The sequence below is a fragment of the Penicillium solitum genome (genome assembly GCF_028829755.1).
Source record: "Penicillium solitum strain IBT 25940 chromosome Unknown utg000005l_segment0_segment0, whole genome shotgun sequence".
In the NCBI taxonomy this organism is placed as follows: domain Eukaryota; kingdom Fungi; phylum Ascomycota; class Eurotiomycetes; order Eurotiales; family Aspergillaceae; genus Penicillium; species Penicillium solitum.
The window spans coordinates 1019965-1045355 of NW_027072125.1; the positions used below are offsets into that span (position 1 = coordinate 1019965).

The 25391-nt window shown below is 48.1% G+C and overlaps 10 protein-coding genes across 10 annotated transcripts; 3 read left to right on the plus strand and 7 right to left on the minus strand.

The window, feature by feature from the left end:
* Positions 1-2637: 2637 nt before the first annotated feature.
* anxc4 (annexin ANXC4) lies at positions 2638-5311 on the minus strand (the record flags this gene model as incomplete). Its single annotated transcript, XM_040955579.2, has 2 exons — positions 2638-2928; positions 3038-5311. The coding sequence occupies 2 exons, from the start codon at positions 5309-5311 to the stop codon at positions 2638-2640; spliced, it is 2565 nt and encodes an 854-aa protein (XP_040813909.2).
* Positions 5312-5998: 687 nt separating this feature from the next.
* On the minus strand, positions 5999-7654 carry aspE (septin; the record flags this gene model as incomplete). Its single annotated transcript, XM_040955715.2, has 2 exons — positions 5999-7133; positions 7197-7654. The coding sequence occupies 2 exons, from the start codon at positions 7652-7654 to the stop codon at positions 5999-6001; spliced, it is 1593 nt and encodes a 530-aa protein (XP_040813869.2).
* Positions 7655-9732: 2078 nt separating this feature from the next.
* On the minus strand, positions 9733-10763 carry N7455_007997 (uncharacterized protein; the record flags this gene model as incomplete). The annotated part of the gene is made up of 4 exons (XM_040955610.2): positions 9733-10084; positions 10145-10306; positions 10362-10418; positions 10468-10763. The coding sequence occupies 4 exons, from the start codon at positions 10761-10763 to the stop codon at positions 9733-9735; spliced, it is 867 nt and encodes a 288-aa protein (XP_040813839.2).
* Positions 10764-11722: 959 nt separating this feature from the next.
* On the minus strand, positions 11723-12215 carry N7455_007998 (uncharacterized protein; the record flags this gene model as incomplete). The annotated part of the gene is made up of 2 exons (XM_065605792.1): positions 11723-11854; positions 12099-12215. The coding sequence occupies 2 exons, from the start codon at positions 12213-12215 to the stop codon at positions 11723-11725; spliced, it is 249 nt and encodes an 82-aa protein (XP_065460741.1).
* Positions 12216-12464: 249 nt separating this feature from the next.
* Positions 12465-13203, minus strand: N7455_007999 (DOPA 4,5-dioxygenase family protein; the record flags this gene model as incomplete). The annotated part of the gene is made up of 4 exons (XM_040955648.2): positions 12465-12721; positions 12822-12879; positions 12947-13079; positions 13133-13203. The coding sequence occupies 4 exons, from the start codon at positions 13201-13203 to the stop codon at positions 12465-12467; spliced, it is 519 nt and encodes a 172-aa protein (XP_040813982.2).
* Positions 13204-13831: 628 nt separating this feature from the next.
* Positions 13832-15364, minus strand: N7455_008000 (uncharacterized protein). Its single transcript, XM_065605793.1, has 2 exons — positions 15135-15364; positions 13832-15075 (listed from the first exon to the last, which is right to left on the minus strand). The coding sequence occupies exons 1-2, from the start codon at positions 15230-15232 to the stop codon at positions 13860-13862; spliced, it is 1314 nt and encodes a 437-aa protein (XP_065460742.1). The 5' UTR covers positions 15233-15364; the 3' UTR covers positions 13832-13859.
* A 135-nt stretch (positions 15365-15499) lies between these two features.
* N7455_008001 (uncharacterized protein) lies at positions 15500-16573 on the plus strand (the record flags this gene model as incomplete). Its single annotated transcript, XM_040955639.2, has 3 exons — positions 15500-15778; positions 15850-16069; positions 16134-16573. Exons 1-3 carry the CDS (start codon positions 15560-15562, stop codon positions 16571-16573), a joined length of 879 nt encoding a protein of 292 aa, XP_040813962.2. The 5' UTR covers positions 15500-15559.
* A 333-nt stretch (positions 16574-16906) lies between these two features.
* Positions 16907-17777, minus strand: N7455_008002 (40S ribosomal protein uS4; the record flags this gene model as incomplete). The annotated part of the gene is made up of 5 exons (XM_040955664.1): positions 16907-17315; positions 17421-17519; positions 17598-17616; positions 17676-17713; positions 17770-17777. 5 exons carry the CDS (start codon positions 17775-17777, stop codon positions 16907-16909), a joined length of 573 nt encoding a protein of 190 aa, XP_040813935.1.
* A 1412-nt stretch (positions 17778-19189) lies between these two features.
* Positions 19190-20228, plus strand: N7455_008003 (60S ribosomal protein eL21). The gene is made up of 4 exons (XM_040955528.2): positions 19190-19290; positions 19408-19475; positions 19544-19591; positions 19708-20228. Exons 1-4 carry the CDS (start codon positions 19255-19257, stop codon positions 20036-20038), a joined length of 483 nt encoding a protein of 160 aa, XP_040813843.1. The 5' UTR covers positions 19190-19254; the 3' UTR covers positions 20039-20228.
* A 3273-nt stretch (positions 20229-23501) lies between these two features.
* On the plus strand, positions 23502-23879 carry N7455_008004 (uncharacterized protein; the record flags this gene model as incomplete). Its single annotated transcript, XM_040955674.2, has 2 exons — positions 23502-23515; positions 23663-23879. 2 exons carry the CDS (start codon positions 23502-23504, stop codon positions 23877-23879), a joined length of 231 nt encoding a protein of 76 aa, XP_040813993.2.
* Between the last annotated feature and the right edge of the window lie 1512 nt (positions 23880-25391).

The window sequence follows — 25391 nt, forward strand, 5'->3', positions numbered from 1 at the left end:
ACGGACCATATAGCGGCATGGCGCAAATAAAGGTGTGGAGAAGAAGAGTGTGGTGAGGGGTGTGGGAAATAAGGGCTGCAGACGAAAAAGAAACGGTGGTTTGAGGGCATCGCCGATAGGCCCAGGGTAAATAATAAGGCACGAGTCAAGAGAAGTGCCAAGCTCATGGTCTTCGTGATAGCATCATGCGGACATATGGACCGTCGGCTTTGATTTAATGCAGGTAATATCAGGTCTTGCTCTTTAGTGCCCGATAAATCTGCGGGGAAATGGCGATCAGCAGCGTGGCATTCAACCGACGAGAGCATGGAATGAAGAGAGGTGAATACCCACGGTATCTTGGGTACGGACGATCTCGGGAACCTGCAGTAGAGAATGAAATGTCCATGAGTTTCTGTCTCAAATCAGAGGGGTTCCCCTTGCAGAGAAGGTCGTCTCTATATGTCAGCATTAGCCCCGACAGCCCAGTCGGATAAAAATGTGTTCCAAATTCCATCAGACCTGGACTCTTGTGTTGCACTCACTTGTATTTGAATACGGAATACGGAGTACATGGGTTGAGGTCGCGTGCGCGACGTCGTACAAAATGCAGGATCTGGTTTGGTGTTCGCGATCCACCTCCTATTGAAACCTCCTTGCTGCGTGATATGTCGGTCGATTCAGTTCACAATGTACTTTTTTCAAACCAATAACATAAACCCCTTTCTGATTTCATAGAACCCCGAAATGACCAGAATCTAAGCTTTCGGTGTCCGTTCCCCGAAGTATATTATCTCCTTTTTGCTATCTCCGGTGACATGTATTAGATTCTAGCCTATAACTGGCCTTTCTACAGTACCGTCGCTAGAATGGCTATAGTACACCCTGTGATCTTGTGTTGATAATTATATTTACGTAATGAGTGCCCTCGAGACTTGGCTTCAAATGTTGTCCACGTCTGGGTACAATGCATCGCGTGCCGCTGGCTGCTCCGCAGGTGTAAGTAAGGGCCTTCTTAGGTAAAAGGTAATGTGGTTATCTCCAAATCCTTTCAGAGCAATGGTCTGTGTACATAATTAGAAGTGAATTTTCGGCATTGTTTCAGCATGTGGAGTTGGTTGCCCATATAGGCTTTTGATACTCTTGTTGATCAAGAACCCACCCACCCCACTAAATTGCTTTTCTGGAAAGTATAGCACGGCTATCTATAATATGCTTCTATACAAATGGTAATTGCTATATTACATATACAAATGTGACTTAAAAGATTTGGGATCGTAGTTGAAGCACAGACTCTCATTTCCACAAAAGTCCAGTGCCATCTATGCATACCATGTCAATGTAACCCCGGCTCGCTTATAAAAACATCTACTACCGCTGATTCTTGTTGACCAATCCGAAAGTAAGCATACAATTCAACATTCCTAGATACCTGAATCAAAACCATATAAGACCCAACAAGGAAAATAGTGTCCGCCCAGTGTGAAAGAGAAGGAAAGAATAGCAAAAGCGCAATAAGAACAAGAGGAAGCGACATAATAATCATGCCAAGAGCACCATCACCTACCCGGTGTTAGGTACTGGTTATGGCGCTAGAAGATGATGGTGTAAAACAAACAGCTAAGTAACATCATAGCGACAATATCAGATATCAATAGGAGACTCAACCCGATCTGCCATATCGATCATGACCTGACATTGAACCCCCTTGTGCTCAAACCAATAAGTACCGAATGTATTAAATATCGGAGCCTCTTTTTCAATAACAGAGCCACTAAACGCTTAAGGTACCTCTCCAGCAGATCGTTCGGCGGCTATTGCCGATTCCAATGTTCCACACTCTTTTTCGACAAGAGCACATCCTCCTACCCACCATCCCCAAATCCAATACAAAGAAGACGCCCAAAACGCCCAATATCAACCAATATCAACCAATGATGTCCAAAGATACAGATATATTTAGTTCAATCACAACCTCCGACAAAGCAACCAACTTCGAGGCATAATCATCGACAAAAGATTGATATGCACTTCGTTTGGAGGCTCGGGCAACGCATCCACACCAAACCACTACCGCTGTAGCTGCTAGACGAGCAATTCTGATCCAGTCATCTCACCTGCAATGGGACTGTTTCTCGTCCTAATTTTACAATGGCGTAGGCACCTATGAAAAGACAGCCTTCCACCAACCAACCCCAACCCCAACCTCAGCAAACAAACCCAGCACCAACTCACTGGCCTCCTCCCTACACCTAACCTTTCCATGCTATACTTCATGGTGCAAAATATTGAGGATGCCTATTTATCCTACATCCCACTCGCATTATTATCTGCATGTTAAGTAAACATATGGATATGTGGACCATCCTGTATTGGAAACACCCAGCCCTAAGAAACAGCTCAGCGAATCCTATACACATGCAATAACACTTTGTATATAGAACATAGAGCATACATAGGACAATCAATAAGTACAGTACATATACACCAAACAAAATCCAAGGATAGAGATAATATACGCAAGAAACCAAGTACAAACTAAAATCCCACCCTATAGAGCAGGAATACACCACCTCACAAACAACATCCAGCAACAACAGCCAAACAACAACAGGATAAAAATGCTAGTAAAACATCCATCACACACAGAAACCACACTCAAGCATTCCGCGCCAACTCAATACAAAATTCGCCCCAATCCTGTCCTCCATTCGACGACAGAATCTCCTCGGCGATAGCCTCCTCCAACCGCTCATGGTATCTGCGCCGATACTCATTCTTAACAAGATCAAGATGTCTAGGCTCCCAATGCAGACGCACGAGACGGGAAATGAGCAATTCTGAGCGCTCACGACCAGTTCGGGATTCGCGGAGGGCCTGGTGGAGGAGAAGGGCGTCGCGCATTGGTCTATTGATTGCGCCGTTGAGGATGTGTGCTAGTGTCTCGCCCTAGGGTATATGTTAGTTATGGACATTCAATTTCATTTTCGTGAGTCAAGTCAAGTCAGTATTGACTGGAAGGGAGAAGGGGAAAGGGGGGACGCATCAAAATACATACCACTAGATTCCTGGACTTGGAAATCATAGCCCTGGTAAAATTATGCCCATAATTATCCTCGTAAGCCCTCAAAACCTCCCTCAGATGGGAATCACTCCTCAGCACAATAATATGAATCATAGCAGTCTCACCCCCCTCCCGCACAATAGCACGATGCAAATCCTGCACATCATCCCTCACAAGCCGTTTATCGAGCGGCTCGCGCTCATCCTGCCGTTGTCCCTCAAGCGCAAGCAGAATGGCAACACGGAATTTATCAGCCCGTAACTCAGACCGCATGCAACGCTCGAGACTATTATCGTAGCGGGTATCACGGAAGGAATTCTTAATTTCGCGAATCGCAGCATTCGACCTACCCATCAGTGACTCGATGAGTAGTTCGCGACGAGATGTCCCCGCTTGGTAATAGCAGTTCGCCCAATAAGCCTCTGATTCCCAGCGTCCGAGGGCGGTTGCGTAGCAGACTTTTCCGAAGGAGGAACTGCCGAGTTTGAGACGGAGGTGTTTGGCGAGGTTTATTCCTTTTCCTTGCATGCGCACGCGGGTTTTGTATTCCTGGCGTAGAAGCAGGATCTCGTCGCTGGTGAGTCGCGGGAGGATTTGGATTATGGGTTTGCTGTCTATGTTTCGTGTGTGGTTTAGGGCGGATTGCATAGCGGCGGCGTCTGGGCCGGCGTCGTAGAAGGAGACGCGTTTGCGACCCGTTGTTGGGGAGACTAGGACTCGGGGGTCGGTGCTGAGGATTGAGGAGCTGGAGTCGTGGCGGTCGTGGCCTGATTGGCGGATGCGGCGTTTGTCGTCGCGCTCTTTGTCTTTCTTGTATTTGCTACTGCGGGTGCGGGATTCTTTCTCGCTGATCGATGAGTGCGAGCGAGTGTGTTTGCCGCGTCGGCTTGAGTCTGAGGCGGAGTTTCCGCCGTCTAGTGGTTCGAGGTCTGAGATGTCGTCGTCGCGGATGGAGGGGATGACGATTGCGGTTGGCATGGGTGAGATGGACTGGTAAGTACCGTGGTACGGCTCCAGCAGGGGACTAGCTGGGGGATGGGCCGAATGAGATGCACTGGCTCCGCTAACTGCGAGGGTATTCGATGACGACACAGAGTGACTGTGTGGACGAGCACTCGACCGATTCCCACCGGGCGTGATCTCTACAAACTGAGGTTCTTGTTTCTGAGGCTCGTGTTTATACCGATACTGGTCTGGCGGCGGCTGCTGATGCTGCTGTTGCTGATGCTGCTGCTGCTGGGGTTGCGGCTGATACTGACCCTGCGTCTGCGGAATCGGTCTAGAAAACTGCTCATGCGTAGAAGCAGGGTATATCGGCTTAGGCCCCGACCCCGACACCGGCACCGTCTTCGAAGCATACTTCACATTAGGATCGACCTGCGCATACTGGTACACGCCGGGATTCGCATATCCCGCGGCCGGCGGCGGATAACCAGTATCACTCGCCGAGGCAGTCCGATAATGCGAAGGCGTATAATTAACATTCGTCGCAGCATACTGCAGCGCGGGATTCACAGGCGCCGGCACAGCCCCCGAGCTAGCGGGATAGGTCGACGCCACAGGGAATGCGCCGGGCATACTAGCCGGACCTGCAGGCTGGGAGGAAGGCGGCACGTATCCAGGACGTTCGCATTCCGGCACGGAGGCCCAGTCAACCGAGCCGGCAGGGTAACCCGGCTGTCGCGGGGCAGCGGAGACGAACTGCGTGGGCTGGGCATAGCTATACCGATTCGGGCGTGCATAGCTAGGATGACTTCCCGGCGCATCACCGTAAGCCAGATCATCTGCTGAATCGTCTGAGTCGTGTTGATTCACACGACTTCCACGGTCTGGCGACGAAGGTCGACGCCGATGCGACCGCGACGAAGCCGCCGCAGACCCGCGCTCTTCGTCCGAGTGTTCATAGCGATCATCGCGACGTCGTCTTGCGCTTTCTGCGTCGCGACGTCTAGACTCCGAGTCCGAGTCCGAGCGGTCCACATCGTAGCGGGGGGTTCTTGGGGCGCGCGAGACGACGGGGCGGGGCTCCTCATTGTTTGGTTCGCGACGGCGCTCGCTGATTAGCTTGTATTGGCGCTCGATTTCGGCTTCTTCGTCGGGATTATAGCCTTTGCTTCTTGGGGCTTCGACGGCTGGAGAGCGGGAGCGATGAGAGGGCGAGGGCGAGGGGGAGGGGACTCGGCTGTCGCGCGACCGCGACCGTGAGCGCTCGCGACCAGGGGATTTGGACCGGGTTCGCGACCGTGGGTCATTCACTTGGAGAGACATTGTTGGTCCAATGGGGTGTGGTCTTGCTGATTTGATTATTCAATGTGTATGTTTTCCAACGGGTTTATTTTCTTTTTTTTTGAGGTCTTTGGTCACACAAGAGGAGAGTGGACTGGGGGGGGGGTTCTTTGTGCGATGTCCGCTAGGTCATTCTATACTTATAGATATGAAGCCTTCTCTCTACTCATGTGGAAGTGAATTTAGAAAAAAAAAAAAAGGGAAGGGAAAGAAGAGACAAAGCGAGAAGTTTATAGCACCTCGTATTCATCGGCGCCAACTTCTGAAGAGCTAGTCTGTGATTCTTCACTCATGTAGCCAAGGATTAGCGGCTCTTATTGGCTTACAGCTGAACTCACGATCGTCGCTGACCGGCGCTTCAGCCGCAGAAGACCTCTGACCAATGCGCATGTCAGATTGTAAATGAAGCCGAGGGGTCAAGGTACTCTATACATTACTACATTACTACATTTACTCTCTCAGAATTAGGATTCAAGATAAACTATCAAATTACCGTGCAAACAATAGATGAACAGCAATAGTACAGGTTCCGGATTTCGAAACATTTTGTCAGAAGAGAAAGGAAAAGCAGGTATGACATAAAAAGAAGCCTTGCGAGGTGCTAGGCCGCGAAGAATGGGGGTATGTGCGGGAAGAGAAAGCTATGGGAAAGGAAGGGGAGAGACCCGTTTATCGCGTGCGACGGCCATCATAAGGTCCCTGACGGCCACCGTAGTTTTGCTTCTGGGCGGGCATCGTCGGCTGTCCATTGCGGTTGAGGCGGTTGGTTCTCCAGCGCTCATACCAGACCACGCGGCTGGCCTCCCGCAGCTCGGAACGCCAATCGGAGAAGACGGAGTCCTTCAGGCGAACAAAGTCACAGTGCTCGGCGTCATATGGATCTGCAAAGCCCCAGGGGAATCGGCGACCGACGGGTTGGTCTCCAGCTGCCAGCGAGTGAGGGTCCGGGGACAGAATCGAGAAGGGGACGTGCTGGTTGATGACCTGCGACGTGTTGGACCTGCGAGTGCCCTGGCTGAGCTGCGATGGCGAGCTGGGGACATTTTCGCTTGCGTCCTCGGATTCTTTGGCTTCGCTGGCATCCCCTGTCTCAGTCGACTCGGGTTTGTCAAGCTCCAAGATTTCATCTTCATCCGCACTTTCCGACGAGGAGTACTCTTCCTCCTGGTCCTCCAATGTCAAGATCTCAAGGGGGTCGATATTGGCCTGCTTCAAGCTGCTCCAGACCGCCTTGCGGAGGTAGTTCATGTGGGCGGAGGTGATCGTATCCGCCTTGCTGATAACCGGCACCACAGTGGTCTTGCCCAGCACCGTGCGCAAGACCTGGATATCCAGATTCTGGTCCAGAATCCCAACCACCGGCGCATCAGTGGCCTTGGACGTGCCATTGGCAGCACGCTCAGCCATGGCGATGTTCTCGTCCAGACGCACGGGATCCAGAAGTAGGAAAGTGCAGTGAATGTGAGTATCACGGGCGCCGGGAGAGCGGATAACCTTCATCTCCTCGGCGAGGGTCTCCTCAAACTTGCTCTCCAGGAAGCCTGTCACGCCACGCAGCTGAAGATCTGCGATGTTCCGCTCCAAGCCTACAGAGTCCCACAGGGTAAGTCCGACACGTTCTCCGTCGAACTCCGTTTCCAGGTATTGCGACGCGAATCCTTCCCAGGCCGAGGTTTGGCGCTCGAGCTCTTCGACCTCCTCAGGGGTGCGCGAAGGATGCTTATGGGCGGGCATGGCCAGAGCACTGCGGAGGAAGTTGATGAATGAGGTTTTTCCCGAGTTACGAGCACCGATGACAAGCACACTAGACAGGTTTTCATTGTTAGCTGGTCTGGTTTGATGTTGATGTCCCATCTTGGCGACTCACTTGTATGAGGTGGGGTCCTTGCGACGGCGCACGCGGCGGGGACTGTTCACGGTGCTGGCAGCACTACTAGCATAGCTATACCGGCCACGGTGGGTCATGCTCTCAGTGCGCCCATAGGGATCGGCGCTGTTGATTGAACCAGCCATAGAGGGTGATGCGACAACTCCAGACTGTGGGCGAATTGGGATTGGGTCGGGGAACTTGTCACGTTCCTCACCTCCAAAAGTTTCCAGTTGCGGGGCGGGGGAAAGATCAGGCAAGCGGGGAGGGACTTTGGGGGCATAAGACTCGCGCTGACGACGCATCTCATCTTCCATGGCTTGGGTTTTGGACATCTTTTTGCGGGAACCAGAAGATTTGTGCTCGCCTAGGGGTTCGGTGGATTTAGAACGACGAAGGAATCCGAGGGAGGTGCGACGGTTGATGTCTGTTTCAGGTCCCAAGCGCGTAGTTGCCATTTCAGGATGTTTGTCTGTTCTCTTCTTTCCTCATTAGGTTCTTTTCTTCTTTCTTTTATTTTGTTTCTTTCTTTTCCTTCTCTGTTCTCTTTCTCTTTTCTCTTCTTATCGCCAGTTCTGGGGTTATGCTCTATCAAGGAAATCTCGATATTGCCAGAACCCCTCACCAGACGTCAGGGGTTTGGAACCTTGGGAACCGCCACTCACCAATAAAATGATATGATATATATCGGAGTTCAACAGCGCTAATACTGCAGATAGTGCTGAGATCCGGTGGAGATGGAGCGATTCAAAACTGCTCTGAAACTGGACAAAAGTGGGATTCAATCCAATTGCCAATTCGGGGATCGGTTTTCTCAAAAAACGAAAGTGTCTGCGACAGCAAAAGATATGAAAAGGGAATAAGTGAGAGTGGTATCAATCAAGATAGAAGTTTCCCAGCCAGTGGGTGAAGGGGAGGAATTGAAATTGGGACTTGAACAAAGTTCAAAGTTCAGAGTTCCTCTTTTTGGGGGGGAGGGGGTTGTTTTTTGTTTTTTTGTTTTAAATTGAAAATAGGCCTGCTCACAGCGTCCAGCAACAGCGGCGCTTGGAGAAAGTTGAAAAGAAGGGTGTGGGAAAGAAAGAGAAGGATTTAATTTGACTATTTTACGATACTAAGGGGAAGATCGAAATCTGATGAATATAGAAAAGACCATCAGAAGACCATTCAGGGGTAAAAAAAAAAACAAAACAAAAAAGTCACAATCCAACTTTGGTCCAGAGCGGCTGTTCTCCACATTGGAGCTTGGATCGTTGGTCATTGAACGCCGGTTCGTCCGCCAATTGAAGCTAATAGACGGGATGTTTGAACTCTCGTGTCTTTTCAGCTGTACGTACAAAAGTAGGAGTATCATGATATTGAATATCATATCCGGGTACCCGAATACACATGGTAAGCACGTTCTCCCCTCGTGGCTAAGAGGGGAATCTGGAACGTGCACTATGGGCCGTTGAAAGGTCTCCACTTGTAATCTTACCGAGAGATACGAAACAATCTGATATATCGCTCAAATTGGAGAGAATGTTTATCCGGATATTACAAGGAATACGGGGTACAACATACGGAGTAGTTAGAGGTATAATATATAAGTACATACATATATGGATGTATGGAGTACGGAGTACCAAGGACATGTTTGTCTTGTTTGCACAGTATACTAGTATGCAGATTATACCCCAATTAGTCCCAACCTCAGCTGAAATTGGACATTATACGGAGCAACTAACCGACTAAAGCTAACCTCTCCTGTCCCTAGGGTGAAGCCATCGGCTGTAGAACAATTACTCGCAAAGCCGCTATCATATGCACCTCATCAAACTAACTGCGCCGTTTAATAACCATATCGAACCCGAGCCACCTAGGCATCTCCAATACGAGCTAGCTCAATTTCTGAAACACGGTAATTTAAGATCTCAGCCCAAACACAAGAGCTCCTCTAGGCCGATTGTGACGGGGGTGGGGCACGCGGGACTGGGCTCCAGGGCTGGAACGCGATGAACGATTTTCTTGGGCATTTCCAGTCAAAGTTTTTATTTGCCTTGTATATAGTACATTCGAAACTATATCATTTCCTCGTGTCAGTATGCAGTATGGAGTATGTTCTATGTACATATACTCTGTACTCACTTAAAAAAACATCACCCTTACTCACCTCGAGAACGGAGTGGATCAAAAGTGGGGGTGGATTTCCCTTGCGTGCAGGAACTTTCTTTCTGAGAACGGTAAAAGGGATCCGGGGAGAACAAGATTAAATGAGAGGAATCAAACCTCCCTTCGATTGATCCAGGAATTGTTAATGTACTCTCCTTTTCTCTTGATTGTTCGGCGTGAGGAAATATCTCCAGCTTGGACCAAGCTGAAGCATCACATTTTGATTTTTATCAAGGGAATATCACAAGGCTGAAGTACAAGCTCTCAATCTAAACAACAGTCTTTCCACTCTTATCAGTCTATACCAAACTATATTCTCCTATATCATGATCATTACAATATACCCACAATCCACCACCAACTCAACCCCATCACCCCCCAACTCTCACGAAGTCGCATCCTCAGAAAAAATCCTAAACGGAAGCACAAAGCACGGCTTGGAAGGACACACCAGCTCCCTATCCAAACCCTTGAACTTAGGACCATTAGGACCAGCAACATTTTTAGCCTCCCCAAATATCGAAGGCTCATTAGGCGGCTGGTCATCACCCCATTTCCCATTGAAATCCAACCACGCCACTGGATCTTTGGAGTTCACAGCCTTGAATCCAGCTGTTGCTTTATCGTAGGTGTAAGTGTACACATTGAGTAGGGGATCCCACAGCACGCCGCGGTTTGTATAGTCCATCAAAAACCCTGCAGGGAGGTTGAAGCCCGGAATGGTGTGGTCGTGTTTTCTGGATATTTTATCAGTATTGACATTCCACCAGCAGATTCCAAAGATTTTCTGTATTTACCCTGCAATTGCGTAGTTTGCATGCGTGCCTCTCGCGGAGTAGGCATATGGTCGCTTATCCTTCTTTTCAACGGCGGCGTAGGTAAATGCCTGTCCGCTGGCATGCTGGCTGTACCATATTGCGTCGGGTGTGCCGTTGACGAAGCGGATCATGTTATGTTCCCTGTTTGTTTGTAATTTTAGCAAGAGCAGCTCTACACAGTGTTCTTCGCACTAACCAGTCTCCGATGTGGTCGCCGAATTCTAAGCCTAGGACTCTGCCGCCTTTGTTGAATCTAGGATCAGGTCAGTAAAAAGTCAGACTCGGGATACAGTTAAGCTCACGCGTAGAAGTAAAAGTAGAATGCATCAACGGTTCCGTTGCCGCGATCTGCGATGATGATGACACTCCCTGTACCGTTACCTATTCGCCCCTGTGAGTCTGGTCTGATCCCCCGGAACCAGGCTGGTTCTGGATCGGCTTCGATGCCCTCTAGAGAGGTTAGGTAGACGCTTGTATTTCCCATGGAATTGAGCGTGTCAAGGTTATTTAGGTTTAGTGGCGACTCCACTCCCTCAATAGTTGTCCAGTTCACATTGGGTCTGGTATGATCGACCTGCTGCTGGATATCGCTCGGCATGTATGTTTCCTGACTATGGAGCCAGACCAAGGGTGCTGTAAAGTCGAATAAGTAAGACAATATCAGAAATATAGATTTAAGATAGTGTACCGTATTCCAAGACATATGGTGGGACGTCAGACGTAGCCCTGTCATTGAGTGATGCCCAAACTTGTTGGGTTGAAGATAGACCAAGTAGTGCCAACGATATAAAAAGATGCATCTTGTGTGACAGTTCTCAAGTATTGAAGAGCGACGAGCACCCTTTTAATCCCTTTAAGCGAAATAATCAAGACCTGTTACCTTACAACGATGTAATATCTGAATTTTCTCAGCATGACTTTGTCATGGGGATGGGATTGGAAGATATACCGTGGGCGAGGAGCAGTTGAACTAAATTTCAAGTATTGGATGTCTATAATCACAAGGTCTTTTGTACTTCAAGCTACGCCATGGATCCCTGAGGTGACTGGTCTCCTCGACGGGGATCATACTAGTGTCCCGAGCAGCAGATCACAGCACCTCGACTTCGATTTTCAAACTCAGACAAGACGGCAGGGCCATAGACAACCCAAGTTGTACTCAGGTGGTATTTTTCCTGCAATAGGGTGGGATCGTTGGAAGGTTCCCTGACTATATCCTTTATCCTCCGGCATAAAGTGTATGCATTATGCAACCCCGAGGAATGTGAGCCTTGTATCGGGTGTCCCATGAACAGGTGGGTGTAGTAATGGTCATAATTTGTTGCTTGCTAGTCATAATAATAGTGCGATCTGCGTGTCAGATCTCATGGCTGAAGATCATTGCTCTAAATTGTTGTTGGGCTGACGATGTCACCTGCCCCCTCACAACGAATAGTTCGGGATGGGGTCGAATTAGGTCGAGTTACTTGTAGTGATATAGTCTTCTTCCTATGGAAATTGTCATTTGTGATTCTTATTTGTCTTGAGAACCTTAAAATGTGCACGGCGCTCCTCGGTTTATCTGGATAGAGCGGTGAGGTACACCAATAGCATCGCGTATTTGTACCAGCCGTTGACATTCTTCAACATAATACGTTGTGGCGTTTGTTCTTTACCGTGTTGGAGGCTTGTAGTCAAATCCGTTCCTGTCTTCAGATGGGATAGAGTAGTAGGTTATACAATAAAATTATAGGAAGGCGTACGAGTTGAAATCCACTCACTACAAGCCTTCAGAAACTATTTTATTTGGCTATATACAAGACTACAAAGTTAGCTTTAGAGATTTTATTCTATTAGTTCTATCTATTTGCTTTACACATCATATTATCAGTCAGCGTAATCAGCCTTTTTCCGTCGTACCATGAAGCTTAACTATGAAGCATCTCGGACTAACCGAGACCAAACGACGGATACCAACAGCTCGTCGGTCACCAAACTGAGAATATGTTTCAATCTTTTTCCCCAAGTCAGTGTAGATATCCTCTTGTGTGGATCCCATGATCAAAGACATAGTTGGCATCGAACTGACTTCTGGTATTTGAAGTCGAATTCTTCCCCGACCTACTGAGTACGTTCGTGGAATGTAGGGAACCATGCTCGTGTATAGATACATAGAATGCCAATAAAGGCCCAAATAGTACGTACCATGTTGTAAAATGGACTTTCTGTATATAAATATTCATTGATGGCATTATTACGTTGCTAAAATAATCCATGAATCCCACATCTCCAGCTTCGGCCTCTCAGCCTCCCCCTTCTATCACTTATTCTTCTTAAAAATTCCCAAATCCAACGGAATCCGATCACCAAGCCAAGTCGCGCGTTGGGTATGATTGCGCTCATCCTCTGATGCCACTGTATTAGGATGAACGAGAGCACTGAGCGGACCCCGGTTGATAACCAGCCAAGGAATGAAAGCTCCAAACTGCGCAGGTGTGAACAAATTCACTTCGAACATTGCTACCGGGTGAGGACCAATAGGCCGGTCGAAGAAAGTATAAATTCGAAGCTCGGGGACTGTTTAAAGGTGTAAGCAAATCAATTGAAATGCGCAATTCAACCCCGCAGTCGACAGGCAGGCGATGTAGTTCCTAGGCTAGAAGGATGTGTTACTTACATTCTCGTCTAATTCGTTCCCAAAGCGCCTTGGCAAATGCGGCTTGGTCGGGGTTATTCTAATCGATGCGTTAGCTATTTTGTGACTTGGATTTGTGGTCCGGGGTGGGTGGTGGCGGCACGTACTTGGAAATGATAGATGTGGACGTCGAAACCTCCCTCTCGGCCTTTGGAAAGAGGATCGGGGAATTCCGAGTAGGCTTTGCTCAACTCGCCATTTTGGGGGTTCTTAAATGACTTGCCGTCTTCGGCGCGCTCGCTACAACGGAAAATAAGTATCTTGCGTGCGATGTGGTTGCGGGGGACACTTACTCGGACAGTGGCTCGAGGTTTTCGTACCCCTCCAATGGAGATGGGTATGAGTAGGCGGATGGGTCTGACATTGTGAATAGATTGGGGTTATTGAGGAAGATCAGAGGGGAGTAGTGAGTATGTAAAGAAATAGGTGCGAGACTACAGGTATATGTGGCATATAACTCTTTGCTTAGTGGGGTTGAAAATCGATGCAAATAATAAGCGTTGACCAATCTTTATGATATTAACAATGTCGTCAGTTAACGCTGGAGTACCATCATCTTTCAAATCTGCGAGGCCCGGGGAATTTCCGCACTTTGACAAAGCCGCGGAACCATCCGGTCAAGGTCAACTACAGTATAATTGGACACCAACGACACTTTTTACCAGAGTACAAGATAGGTATTAAGTATTAATTCTTGATTATTATGTAGCTTGTTGTCGGGGTGCTTATTTAGAAACATTAGTTGCTTACATATGTAATCAACCCTTCTAATTGAGATTTCATGCTATCGTCCTTGTGAGATATATTTATTGTCACTTCAAGGCAATGACTATAAAACATTGAATTATTTAAGAATGTTATCTTCTTCTACTATATTTTATAACAAGACAAGAAAAACTAAAATATCCATGAATGATGTGTAAGCTAAAATAAACAAAAAAATAAAAGGTTATAATATACACCTTGGTATCATCGTAGCAGTCCTCGAACGCCAATTATCAAAACATCTAGTAAGAGACACTACCAAGCAGCCCGAATGTCAATATGGCCATCGTCATCCACAAACTTGCCGCGATCCCACTCTCGCCCTTCACCTTTCTTCGACCACTGTACATCCTCCGGTTTGCCTTCTCCGTCCACGCCTGCAAAAGCTGTGTTATTCTTCCATTTATCAATGACTGCCTCGTCAATTCCTGCTGTACGCAGCCTCTCCTCGCCCTTACTCCTCCAGCGCTCACGATCGCGCAGCGCCTCCATTGCCATGTCCCAGTCATCGTCTTTGGTCATGAGCCCCGCGACAGGACGTCGAGATGATTCCTGGCCCATGGAGTGTATTTTGTCTTCATCTAGATGCACATCGGTAGCCGGGTCGTAGCCGGGTGCAAAGTGAGCATCGATATTGCTCATATTGTGTTTATAGGCACCTCGCCCGCGTGAGCGGATAGGTGCCTCGTTTTGTCGAGGGGGAAGTGGCCCGACAAGGTCTTCTAGGGGATCGGATTCGTTGCCCATCTCGCTCTGGCGTGGAGTTATAGTAGACAACGGGGACGCTTGTTTGTGTCGCGTGCTGGTTTCAAGGCGAGAACGGCGGGAGCCATGTGGCGATGCATCTTCCCGCTTTGACCGTCGAGATATGTACGACTCTGGCGAGCGGGAACGGGAAAGGGAGCGAGTGGAATGTCCAGATTGACGTTTTTGTCTTCGATGGCGATGGCGATCGGTACTCCGGTCCATGTGCGGAGAACGGCTGGGAGACCTCGAGTATGATCGCTCACGTCGCCGTCTGGTGTGTTCCTTATCTCTGTCCCGTCGATCTCTTCTAGATGACTCGTGATCCCTGTGTTCGCGCCGATGTTCACCGCGGTCTTTGTCTCTCTCTCCAGTTCCGCCATACTCTTCGTTTCTTCCTCGATGCCTCCGCGACCGGTCTCGTTCTGCCGAAGGGGAGCGACTTCGAGTTCTTTTTCGATGTGAACGATTGCGATCTTCCCAATCTCCTCTCCGGTGGTCCCTTGATCCTCGCAGTTCACTCCGATCATCAGATCGTTTGGAAGAACGGTCTGTCGATGTTGGAGCTAAAGCACCTGAAGCACCCGAGGCCTGATGTTTCAGTTGGCGCATACGCTCCCGTGCTTCTCTTTCCTCTTTGAGCTTGAGAGCAGTGTTATGATTGTCTGTTACTTTGATGAGATTTCGTAGGAAGCGGGTATTTGGTTTTGGGGCATTGCTTGTCGGCCTGCAGGTGTTTGTTAGTCTTGTACTTGTGGAAACTGCAGACCATGGGAGCAAACCAACCTCGAAGGCATAAACGCACTCATTCCTTGAGATGCATACTTTATAGAACTCTCCTTAGCCTCCTTGGCCAGGAGCTGCGCAACATAATCGTCGTCCATGATGCAGATGAGCCGCAGATCGCAAGACTCTGAGAGTGTCGAAGGAGTGCACCGAGGAAAGCGAGGAAGGCAAAGAAAGAGCAAGTATATACGCTAGGCCATATTAAATAAAACAAAGGCGGAATCTTGTTCAGTTGAAAGAGAAGCAAGAGAGGCGAAGACGAAAGCGCCTTCCAAAAGTTGGACTGACCGCCTTTGATATAGGGCTGTTTACTGTCCCGCAAATGTAATGCCCGTGGACTCGGCCCCTCCAAGCTCTCTAGCAATCGCATACCACGTCGGGTTCCTTTTTCATAGCCAGGTTTCCGATATCCAAGCCCTATCAATATGGCAGACTCATCATCCGAAGCCCTTGCAGCACTTCAGCAGCTGGAGGAGAATGGCAATTTGAAGGACCGACTCGCGATTATTCGCATCAGTGAGCCAATTTCCACGGAAGTTGGAGGATCTTACCCGTCTCCTTCAAAACGAACCTCTGATGTTTCGGTCTCGAATTTCGACGATCCTACCCCTGCCTTGTTGGAGGCTGATCTTGCACACTACAAGGTTCGCGCGATGAGCCCGAATACCGCGAACGCCCGCTGTCCAGACGAGCAAATACTAATATTTTCGCATAGGAACTATTCTCCAAGCTGCGATTCTCCTATCTCGAGCAAGTAACAAAAGAAAAGTTCTTGCGCGCCATTGTTGGCGACCCACCTATGATTGTCGGACACAATGAGAACATGGAACTGGAGACGCAACTAGCGGACGTGAAAGCCGAGCTCAAGGCACGGAAAGAAGACGCCCGGATTATGATTGAGGAGATGGAGCAAATGGGTCGTGACCTAGCAAGCCGTGAGTGGCCAATGACTGTGGAAGATGAACATGTTGACTGAAGCGTTTTCCGCGACCATGACAGGTTACAAGAATGTCGAGCTTCAAACTACACAACTCTCAACGCTGCCTCCTTCAATCGAAAATCTTGAGTCGACAATCGCCGAGCTCCGCACCAAGCAGGTAGCCACCATGGATCCTTCCAATCCTAACAATACTTCCTCCTCGCAGAATCTTCCGCTTCCTGCGACCTTGGCGCTGCTGGCGGAACGTGAGGCGGAACTGGCAGCGTTGAACCGTCAGCTGGCTGCCGTGCACAACACATTGCCTCGGAAAACCCGAGAGGCAGAGGCAGTAGAGAGAGAGCGCAGCGTGCTTGAGCGACGGAAGTCAGATGCGATCGCGCAAGCCCGTGAAGCGCAACGCAAGAAGCAACAGGGTGAAAGTGATGGACTAGAAGAGATGGGACGTTGGTACAGGGGCGCAGAAGAGACCTTGAAAGAATTGGCGGGGACCCAGACATAATAGTCTGTAGGCCAAGCCCAGGCTTGTGTACGATGACACGAGGGATGAACGATTGAGCTTATATTAGGTGTGTGGGGATCGGGGAATAATGGCGTTTGGGATCTACTGTACATATATGGGTCCATTAATAACTATCATAATTCTAAGTTACGAAAATATGGGCATTGAATTAAATCGGGTTCCAAATTGAAGCCTTTCGGCTGTTTTTGATTCATTGTATTGCATGATCGTAGAACATGAGACGCTATGCAGTCATTTTGAACCTCCATGGTATGAAGGCGCCCCAAGCGAAACCCGACCGTACTCCATTTTTTGGGGAATATAGGGAATAATTTATTCCTCCTCCTCCTCCTCGGCGTCCTCACCACCAGCGGCGGCAGCGGCCTTCTTGCGGCGAACGCGACCGGGACGGCCACCACCGAAGGGAGAGGTGAGAGAGAAGTCGATGTGCTTCTGGGAGTCGAGACGGACCATGAACGAGGGAACGTTGACGATCTGCTTTCCGACGCGGATGTGACGCTGCTTGATCAGGACACGGGCGTGGTGGATGGACTTGGCGAGGCCGAGCTTGTAGACGCAGGTCTGGAGACGGCGCTCGAGGAAATCGTCGGCCTTGAGGGCAAGGACGTAATCGAGCTTCATGCGGGACTCATCGAGCACACCGATGCGAACAAGACGGCGAATGAGGGCATTGCCTTCGAAGAGACGCTTGGGGTCCTTCTCGTCGAGAGTAAGGAGCTCACTGTGGAGAAGATGAAAAATTAGCGTTGTGTTCCACCAAATTTGATTTTGCGCAGGCCCGATCGCTCGAAGACTCGCGAAATCGCAGATTGTTCTTTGAACGTACCGAGCAGCACGACGGATCTTGGAGAGGGTGAGCTGGACACGCCACACCTCGCGCTTGTTGCGCAGGCCGAACTCGCCGACAGTCTTGAGCTCAGCATCACTAGTAGAAAAAAGGTTAGGAATATGAATACGACATAACCAGAAGCACGCTTCTGGTTAGTGGCCGGAGGGTACTAACAGACGGGCCGACTCGAAGGCTATGATGGAGTTAGTCTTTGGACATTCAAATTGATGATTTCGTTGGAAATTCACTTACGGCGACGGGGGACCTTGTAGGTCTTGGAGGAAACGCGACTGCACGGAAATTGATTAGAATGATGCGATGCCTTCGATTTTGTTCATATACTCACGGGGCCATAGCTGCGGTTAGATGGGCGGAGGTTGTCGACGGGAGGTCGAAGGGTCAAGGATGAAATGAGAATTTGAGTGTGTGTGCTGCGAGCCCTACCCTAGTCTTAATTAGGAAATATAATTAAGTCAGCTTGATTATGTCATCCAGCTTCTCCACCTGGGCACCTGCTGGGCAGGTCCGTGGTTCCACTCTCTACCTTCGCGGCCCTTCAATCGCCTGGCATGGAAGCTCATCTGCAACTATCATTTTTTGATATATTTGTCCGAATTACCTGGGCCTACTATTACAGCTATTTGTGCCAAACATAGCGTGGAATCTAGGACGTTTTATGTATCGCTCTGACTCGGGACCTCTTTTAATGTTGCATCAGGTAGATCATCAAAACTGGGGTCTTTGCATTCTGCTCCATGACAAGCAGGCGCCGGCTATATGAGCCGGAAACATTCGAGTCGTTTTCGCCATCTTTACCTTTCATATTTGGCCCATCGCAATGATCAATGATCAACGGGCTAGATGCTGTTTTCCCCAGCATCTGACTCGATGGTCACTACTCCGTATAGAATTTCGATATGGTGAAAAATGGCAGTCAGTCAAAATGGTCACTGATGTTCCAGTGCATATGAATTACGTGATAGTCTAGCTTTCAGGACTGGGTCCAAGGCTGCTGGCCGCCAGACAATTATCATTCTGATTCCGGTGCCGGGATGATATTGTTGTTGCCAGGCCAGTCGCCAACTAACGTACATAGACATCTAGGGTTTGAGTACGTATATCGTAGGTGAGGTTCACTTTGAGACTTTTAGCTCTGAAATTTGGGTCTATAAGTATAAGACCGAGAGGGCGTGAATGTCACTGGATGTTTGTCTGAGGATGACAAGGCTAAGCCGATATATGGCTAAGGACATCAGACTGAGTCGGTCGGGAAAGAGGGTTGGATCCCCCGAAACGAATCATGGAGGTCGAAGGAAAATACTGATTCCAAGACCTAGCAATAGCAGGATGTGGTCGTTTGATCAAATAATGCCATTATTTCCTCCGCCAACGCCGACACTACCGCCTGCGCGCTCGCCGTTTTTGATCATTCATGTCTAGTATGTGCCAGTCACAATATGAATTACTAAGAGACTAACATGGGATAAAATTCATTTCGAAATTGAATAAACGTGGCGGTTACCGAAGAATTGACACAAATACAGAAAAGGAGGGGAAGAAGAAGCATGGCATACTTATACAACCACCTAGACCTCGAGAAAGATGAAGGGCTCGGGGAAATTCAAGCTTTGATTGGCTGAAGGTTGATTATTACGCTAACCCCAATTGAGAAAATAGATCAAATAATCCGAAAGAGGAGTAGCGTGGCTTTAGCGAGGGTAGACATGATTATGTCATGCCAATCCCACAAATTGTTATCCGACACTCTAGTTTTTCGTGTTGAAGGCCCCGTCGACAATTAACCACCAGCACCAACCACAACACCGCCGTCATGCCTCACTCGTACGGTCTGCGCGCCGGCACTCGGGTACGTTTTGATTCCCTTTGCGACACACGTCTTTTTTCATACTCGGAGGACAATTTGGATCAACTGGATACGCCTCTGGGCCGCAGGGAGGATAAGTGCTAACAAGACGACGAACAGTATGCCTTCAGCCGTGGCTTCAAGGAGGCCGGTATGATCCGTCTCTCTACCTACATGAAGACCTACCGGTACGCACAAAAACCCTCGAACCTCGAACAAACGACAAGAATTGAAATCTAACGGATATTTTTTATAGTGTTGGTGATATTGTCGACCTCAAGGTCAACGGTGCCGTCCAGAAGGGGTCAGTACAATTCCGAAACTTCCTTCCAACGCTCTCGCCCGACCGCCCACTGCGATCATACAACATGGGCAATGCGAATCCCGAAAAGAGAGGACGAAAATCTAACAGTTGAACAGTATGCCCCACAAGGTCTACCACGGTAAGACCGGTGTCGTCTACAACGTCACCAAGTCCGCCGTCGGTGTCATCCTCTACAAGAAGGTCGACAACCGCTACCTCGAGAAGCGTATCAGCGTCCGCATTGAGCACGTCCAGCACTCCCGCTCCCGCGAGGACTTCATCAAGCGTGTCAAGGAGAACGCCATCAAGAAGCGCGAGGCCAAGGAGAAGGGTGTCCACGTCCACCTGAAGCGTCAGGCCGTTGGTCCCCGTGAGGCCCACTTCGTCAAGCAGGCTGGCAACAAGCCCGAGACCGTCGTCCCCATCGCCTACGATACCCACATTTAAAGGGCTCGCTATCGAATTGGAACGGTGTGTGCGGTTGTTAGGTGTTTACTGGGTTTTCACTCCATTTTTGCCTAGACTGAAATGGACTTTGATACATGAGACGAAGCGCAAAGGGTTTCGGATGCCCTGGCACATCTCTCGCCTGTGCATAGATTCCCCTGAATGAAACAAAATCAAAAAATTTCCGAGTTCATGTCTACATTTTTCCCGGTTCGGCATAACCCCTGAATATTCGATTTACTGTTCTAGACCTGTGTTCGTAGTGCTGCTCTTGCTCTTGGCCTTGATCGGCAACCCCATCTCAGAGCCACTCCCTCTAATCAAACATGGTCTATACTTCAATTCCAAATGATTATACTCGTTAACTAGATCCAAAGGCTACGAATTCCGATGATCCCGAATGATGATTGATACTGCTGTTGCGAGGATGGTTTCGCCATCTGCTATACAGCGGATTTCCCTGCCGTCATTTAGCAGTACAGACACGTCTGCGTTAGGGACCGACCGTCTTGTTAGGCAATGGCAAAGTCGAGATGACGTATGGGCACAACGTACTAACTATATCTCACTGGATAAGACTTCATTCTGCGAATGTGCGGCACGACAACATACTCCATCCTCTTTGCTTCCAACCTAACCCTACACTGTACAGCACACGATTTGGGGACACATTAATTTGAATAATTGTCTCTACTCCGACCTCATCGACGAAAGGTGAAAATATTTCTGCGTCGATTGGCTGTTTGCCCGGGATTTGCGTTTCCGGGGCGAAGCTCCTTGGGCATTGGGCGCTCTACTTTTTGCCACCCTCATAAGAGTGGCAGAGCAAAAAAAGAAAAGAAAGGGCCAGAACTATGACATTGATACTCCTATAGGTACTTTTCTTTACTGCGGGGGCCACTGCATTGCAGATACTAGAGAATAGTTAAGTAGGCGCAGTCGTGCACCGCCACTACTAGGATATAAGCTCTGTTAAGCTATATAGGTTTGACAAAAATTTGCCTCGGCACGAGTTGGGCATCATCATACCAAGCTTGTTATACCCTGGCAACGACTGTACCCGAACAAGTCACCCGTTTTGCTCGATTCCTGCTTTCCTGCTTTAGCCGATGTTACCCTTCTCAACCAAAAATCCTACCTTGGAATAGTGTAGGCGAGGTATCCGATCAAAAAACACCAAAAAGTCATTGACCGTCATTTGGCAAGTGGTAGGAGATTCTCGTATTACACCCCTGCCTTCAGCTATGATTGGTCTGCCTCCAGCCAGATCTAGACGTTAGACTATACCCTGCCCCTGACCAGTGAAGGAAAGCTACCCTAGACTTTGATTTTGTCCATCGGTCACTTTGAACTTACGGGAAATACTTCACACCCCTGTACCACTCTCTATCTTCTGATCGAAGCGCCCGGTGGTACATCCTTGATTGGTGATTGGTGATTGGCTTGGTTTATGTCCTTACCTTACGGGCGCACCTGGGGCGAGCGTATAAAGAGGTATATGAATGGATACCTCTAGTATTTTTGTGCCCGATTACCATAATCGCGTAATATGTCCAACCCGGAAATGTTCCAGAAGTTTAGCTGCGATACTAGAATATACGAACACCCCTTTATGTTTCGGACCCTGTATGACGTAAAGAGGGGTGTGAAGTGGAGAGAATAATATTATGTATCACATATTTTGTCATTGTATCTACAGATCGGCCCAGATTGTGGTCTTTTATCTACATTCAAAGATCTTCGGGGCTTAGATCCTTCGACCATAAACTCAATATTGTATAGACGTCTCGAATTTTTGATTTCCTGAAACACAAGAAAATAGCCGGGACCCCTTAGAACCCGGGCTCTTAACTTTAGAGCCCAGGTTCGAAGCAATGGTTCTAGGAGAAGCATATACTGCGCCCCGATGTCTTGTTCCTAGGAATATGTGATGTGAACAGTCATGTTCAAAGCAATATAGGAATAGTAAGGGATGTTTCTCGAACGTGGGTCTCTCCTTTCATAGGGTAAATTCTCCGCGATCCGCATTCCATAATGCCTGTCTCGCACAGCCTAGACTCGAACCATCCACCTTGACTTTAACACCGCAACGTATAAGCAGTGGCAAACTACTCCCACGGGTTTGCAGATCGACTGGTCGCATACTTGATATCCCCTTTCTGATGGAATGTGCCAGTGTCTAGATACTCGAACTATGGCTTTCTGACGTAGATTGTGTTGAAAATGGTGTGATAGAATTGGTCGGGTGTGAATACTCCCACACCGCCACTTTCCACACACCCTATCAAGCACCCATAGGACGGGGTTGTGAATTATTTTGAAGTAGAGTGGTAAAGGCGAATGTTAAGGTAAAATTTGGGTGTTTGGGTGAGTATGGGTGCGCAACATACACTCTACGGAATTGCATAGACAAAACATCTTGAAATCATCTGTACGGAGTAGATAAAATTACTATAGGATTGATCAAGCACAGCCACACTACTCCATAACGAACTGCACTCTATAAAGTAAAGTGCATGCCAAAATCCAGCCTTAAATAAGATGTACAGAGTAGGTATAACGCGAACAGGGGTCCATGCTTTGGCTGATGGTGAAGATTTTAGAATACCTGTGTTTGAATTGTACGTTTCTTGAATTGACTTGTGATTCAAAAGCCACTGCCGAGAAGCATAAACTCATGTGTCATGCCTGACAGGTGCAGGAATGTAGTCCGGGACCCGGGTAGTGAAGATCGGTAGGGCACAATGATAAACCTAGCAGTCTAGTTGTTACATACTCCGTAGACAGATGATTTTTGCCCGGTACATGCCCAGGGCAGTCTGGAATGGTCAAACTATTCTTTCCTAGTTTGTGTGCTATTGGTGGATTTATGTAAAAATTGATTTCTCTATGTGACTTTCCCCTCCCCTTTCTATTTCTGTTTTGGGAGAACAAGAGAGAGAGAGACAGAGAGAGAGGAGAGAGGGCGAGAAATCGTGTTAGCTTCTAAGCTTCTCGCTCTAGTACGCTGGTCACAACTATGCTGATTTCTACAAATGTCCTCAAATATGTCTTCATATAGAACCTAGCAATCCGATCGTAGATCTCCCAACGTATTGCTTTTGAACGCCATCGTCACCGCCGCTACTCTGCCTTGCACCCAAACCTCCTAAGCCCAGGGTTTACACCCAGGTTCCCTTCGTAGGCAGCGATATGATCAACAAAAAACCCGAATTCATTTTGGCTTATAAGAGATGCTTTCTCCTCTGCTGTAAAGCCATCAAATTCACACTCTTCAAGCTCACAGCTCCCACCTTGACTACTTCACGGGAATCTGCACTGTCAATCATTAAACTAGTCTCTCTTGCATTACCATTGAGTAGCTTCCTTAGCTGCTAGTCCTATCAGTCTACTTTATTCCCTCCTCCCTCAAAGTCGAGTTCACCACTGCTTTCAAACCCAATTTCCACCATTAACCGTCAATATGAGTTCCAACAAGTAAGCCGGCTAGTTTGATAGGTAGCATATACCGTCAACACCCGCACTTCCCCCAATACCCCTAATTTCCACAGTTATCATTGATGATAGCCAATAATATAATTGCCTGTCTTTTTGTTTTATTTGCTAACCTTGGCTTCCTCTCAGAGACTCGTCGTCTGACTTTCTCACGACCAAAACCTCCGGTCCCACTACCCAAGCCACTACTTCCCGCGACCACAATGATGCCTCGCAGACTTCTTTGCTCGCCTCTAATTCCTCGTCACAGAAGGGAACCTCATATATACTTGAGGCGTGGGCGAATGCTCCCAGCTCATCGGATCCGTGGTCACCAGCCAAAGCCGCCTATTTCCCCCAACGTTAGACTTTGGTTATCCCAATTCGTTGAAATTGGGATGTGTATCAAATTATTGTATTACGGCTTCCAGAGGAGTTCGGTGGCAAACTAGATCGGAGCTTTGTTTCATCTTTCTGGTTTGGGGCGCTACTTATCAGGGTAGATTGACTAACGGTTTGGGGAATGGGGTTCCGGGACTGTCTCGCTGATCATTTGTGTTTGATTCTCTTTTTGTCTGTATTTTGTTCTCTCTCTCTCTTCTTTTTTTTTTGCAGGCACAGGGGCGAATTTGTGAGTAGTACCGGCATAGATAAAGGATATTTACATTTGCGTTCTTTTTGTTCTTTATTTTGTTCCTAGATCTACACAGGGCGATTATAGTCGGGCAATACATGACATGACGCATTGCACAATTTGTTACAGTTACGTAGGTACCATTGAGCTAACTATACCAAGCGAGCAGTAGGAGATAGGTATCCCACCTTGATCAAAATTCCCCTCTACAAAACAAGTCGAAGTGTCGTCTAACCTTACATTCAAACTTTGGATGATCCGTGGTACAGACGTAGATTGAGGCTATCGGTCTATCCCGCTCCCCGCCCGATCCAAACAATTAGTAACTCTATGGGAACGGAGTACTCCGTCCATGGGTACTATACTATGTACAACACTTCGCCCTCTGTTTTTTTTTTTTTTTTTTTTTCCCTTTCTCCCTCTCTGTCCAAATTTATGGGCATATTTGCTCGTATACAAATAATAAGTATCTGTTTCCTTAATCTCCGCCCCTTCTACGCGGCCCCATTTTAAGACTAGAATAAGTCTTGAGACAACCTCTAAATAACCAACGATAAAAAATAAACGTCTGGTGAAGGGCCAAAGCGAGGTTTTTCAGTGACGAGTATCACCACAAGTTGCCCAAGTATCACAGGACTTCTGGGCAAAAGCCAAAAGTACAATCCGGGATGATTGTCATCCGACTCCAAGTACGGGTTGATTGGTACAGGAACAAAAGGAGCTCGAGCTTGCCGTTTGAAATGATAGACACCTGAACTCGACCTTAATTAAAATACTGTTTACATTCTACCCATTCACATACGTGAAGAGGAGGTGGTTAATTTATCCTGATCCCCCTGTAACGGTAATGCCTGATTATGCAGGTCCCATGGTTTGGTTACTTTTCAAATCACCTGTTCATGAGCTTCTAATCCCATTTGCCATGACAAAGCTGACAAACCATAATAGCTTTGCTTCACTTACAGGGGTGTTGATGGTTGGATTCCAGTGTTTTCGTTCATTATGTCTCACGCCCCTACTACTTTCCCCTCTCTTGCCCTGCCAACAAAATATTAGAAAGCTTGCCCGGGAGTTCTAAAACGATGAACGTCATGTGTCCGCCCGTGCATGTGCCTTGGTAGCTGTCCCGACAATACTCGAGTCCGTGCGTCATAGGGTCCATAGGATTGCAATGATCCCTCTGTTGTATGGAGATGCCATGATCCTTTAGATTTGAGTATGATTGGTGGATGATTTATGTTATAT

Coding starts and splice junctions, on each gene's coding strand:
- N7455_008000 (XM_065605793.1), bottom strand. CDS start 15,232: ATGGACGACGATTATGTTGCGCAGCTCCTGGCCAAGGAGGCTAAGGAG. Junction 15,076..15,134: donor AGTGCGTTTATGCCTTCGAG/GTTGGTTTGCTC, acceptor AAACACCTGCAG/GCCGACAAGCAATGCCCCAA.
- N7455_008003 (XM_040955528.2), top strand. CDS start 19,255: ATGCCTCACTCGTACGGTCTGCGCGCCGGCACTCGG. Junction 19,476..19,543: donor ACCTACATGAAGACCTACCG/GTACGCACAAAA, acceptor TATTTTTTATAG/TGTTGGTGATATTGTCGACC. Junction 19,592..19,707: donor AACGGTGCCGTCCAGAAGGG/GTCAGTACAATT, acceptor ACAGTTGAACAG/TATGCCCCACAAGGTCTACC.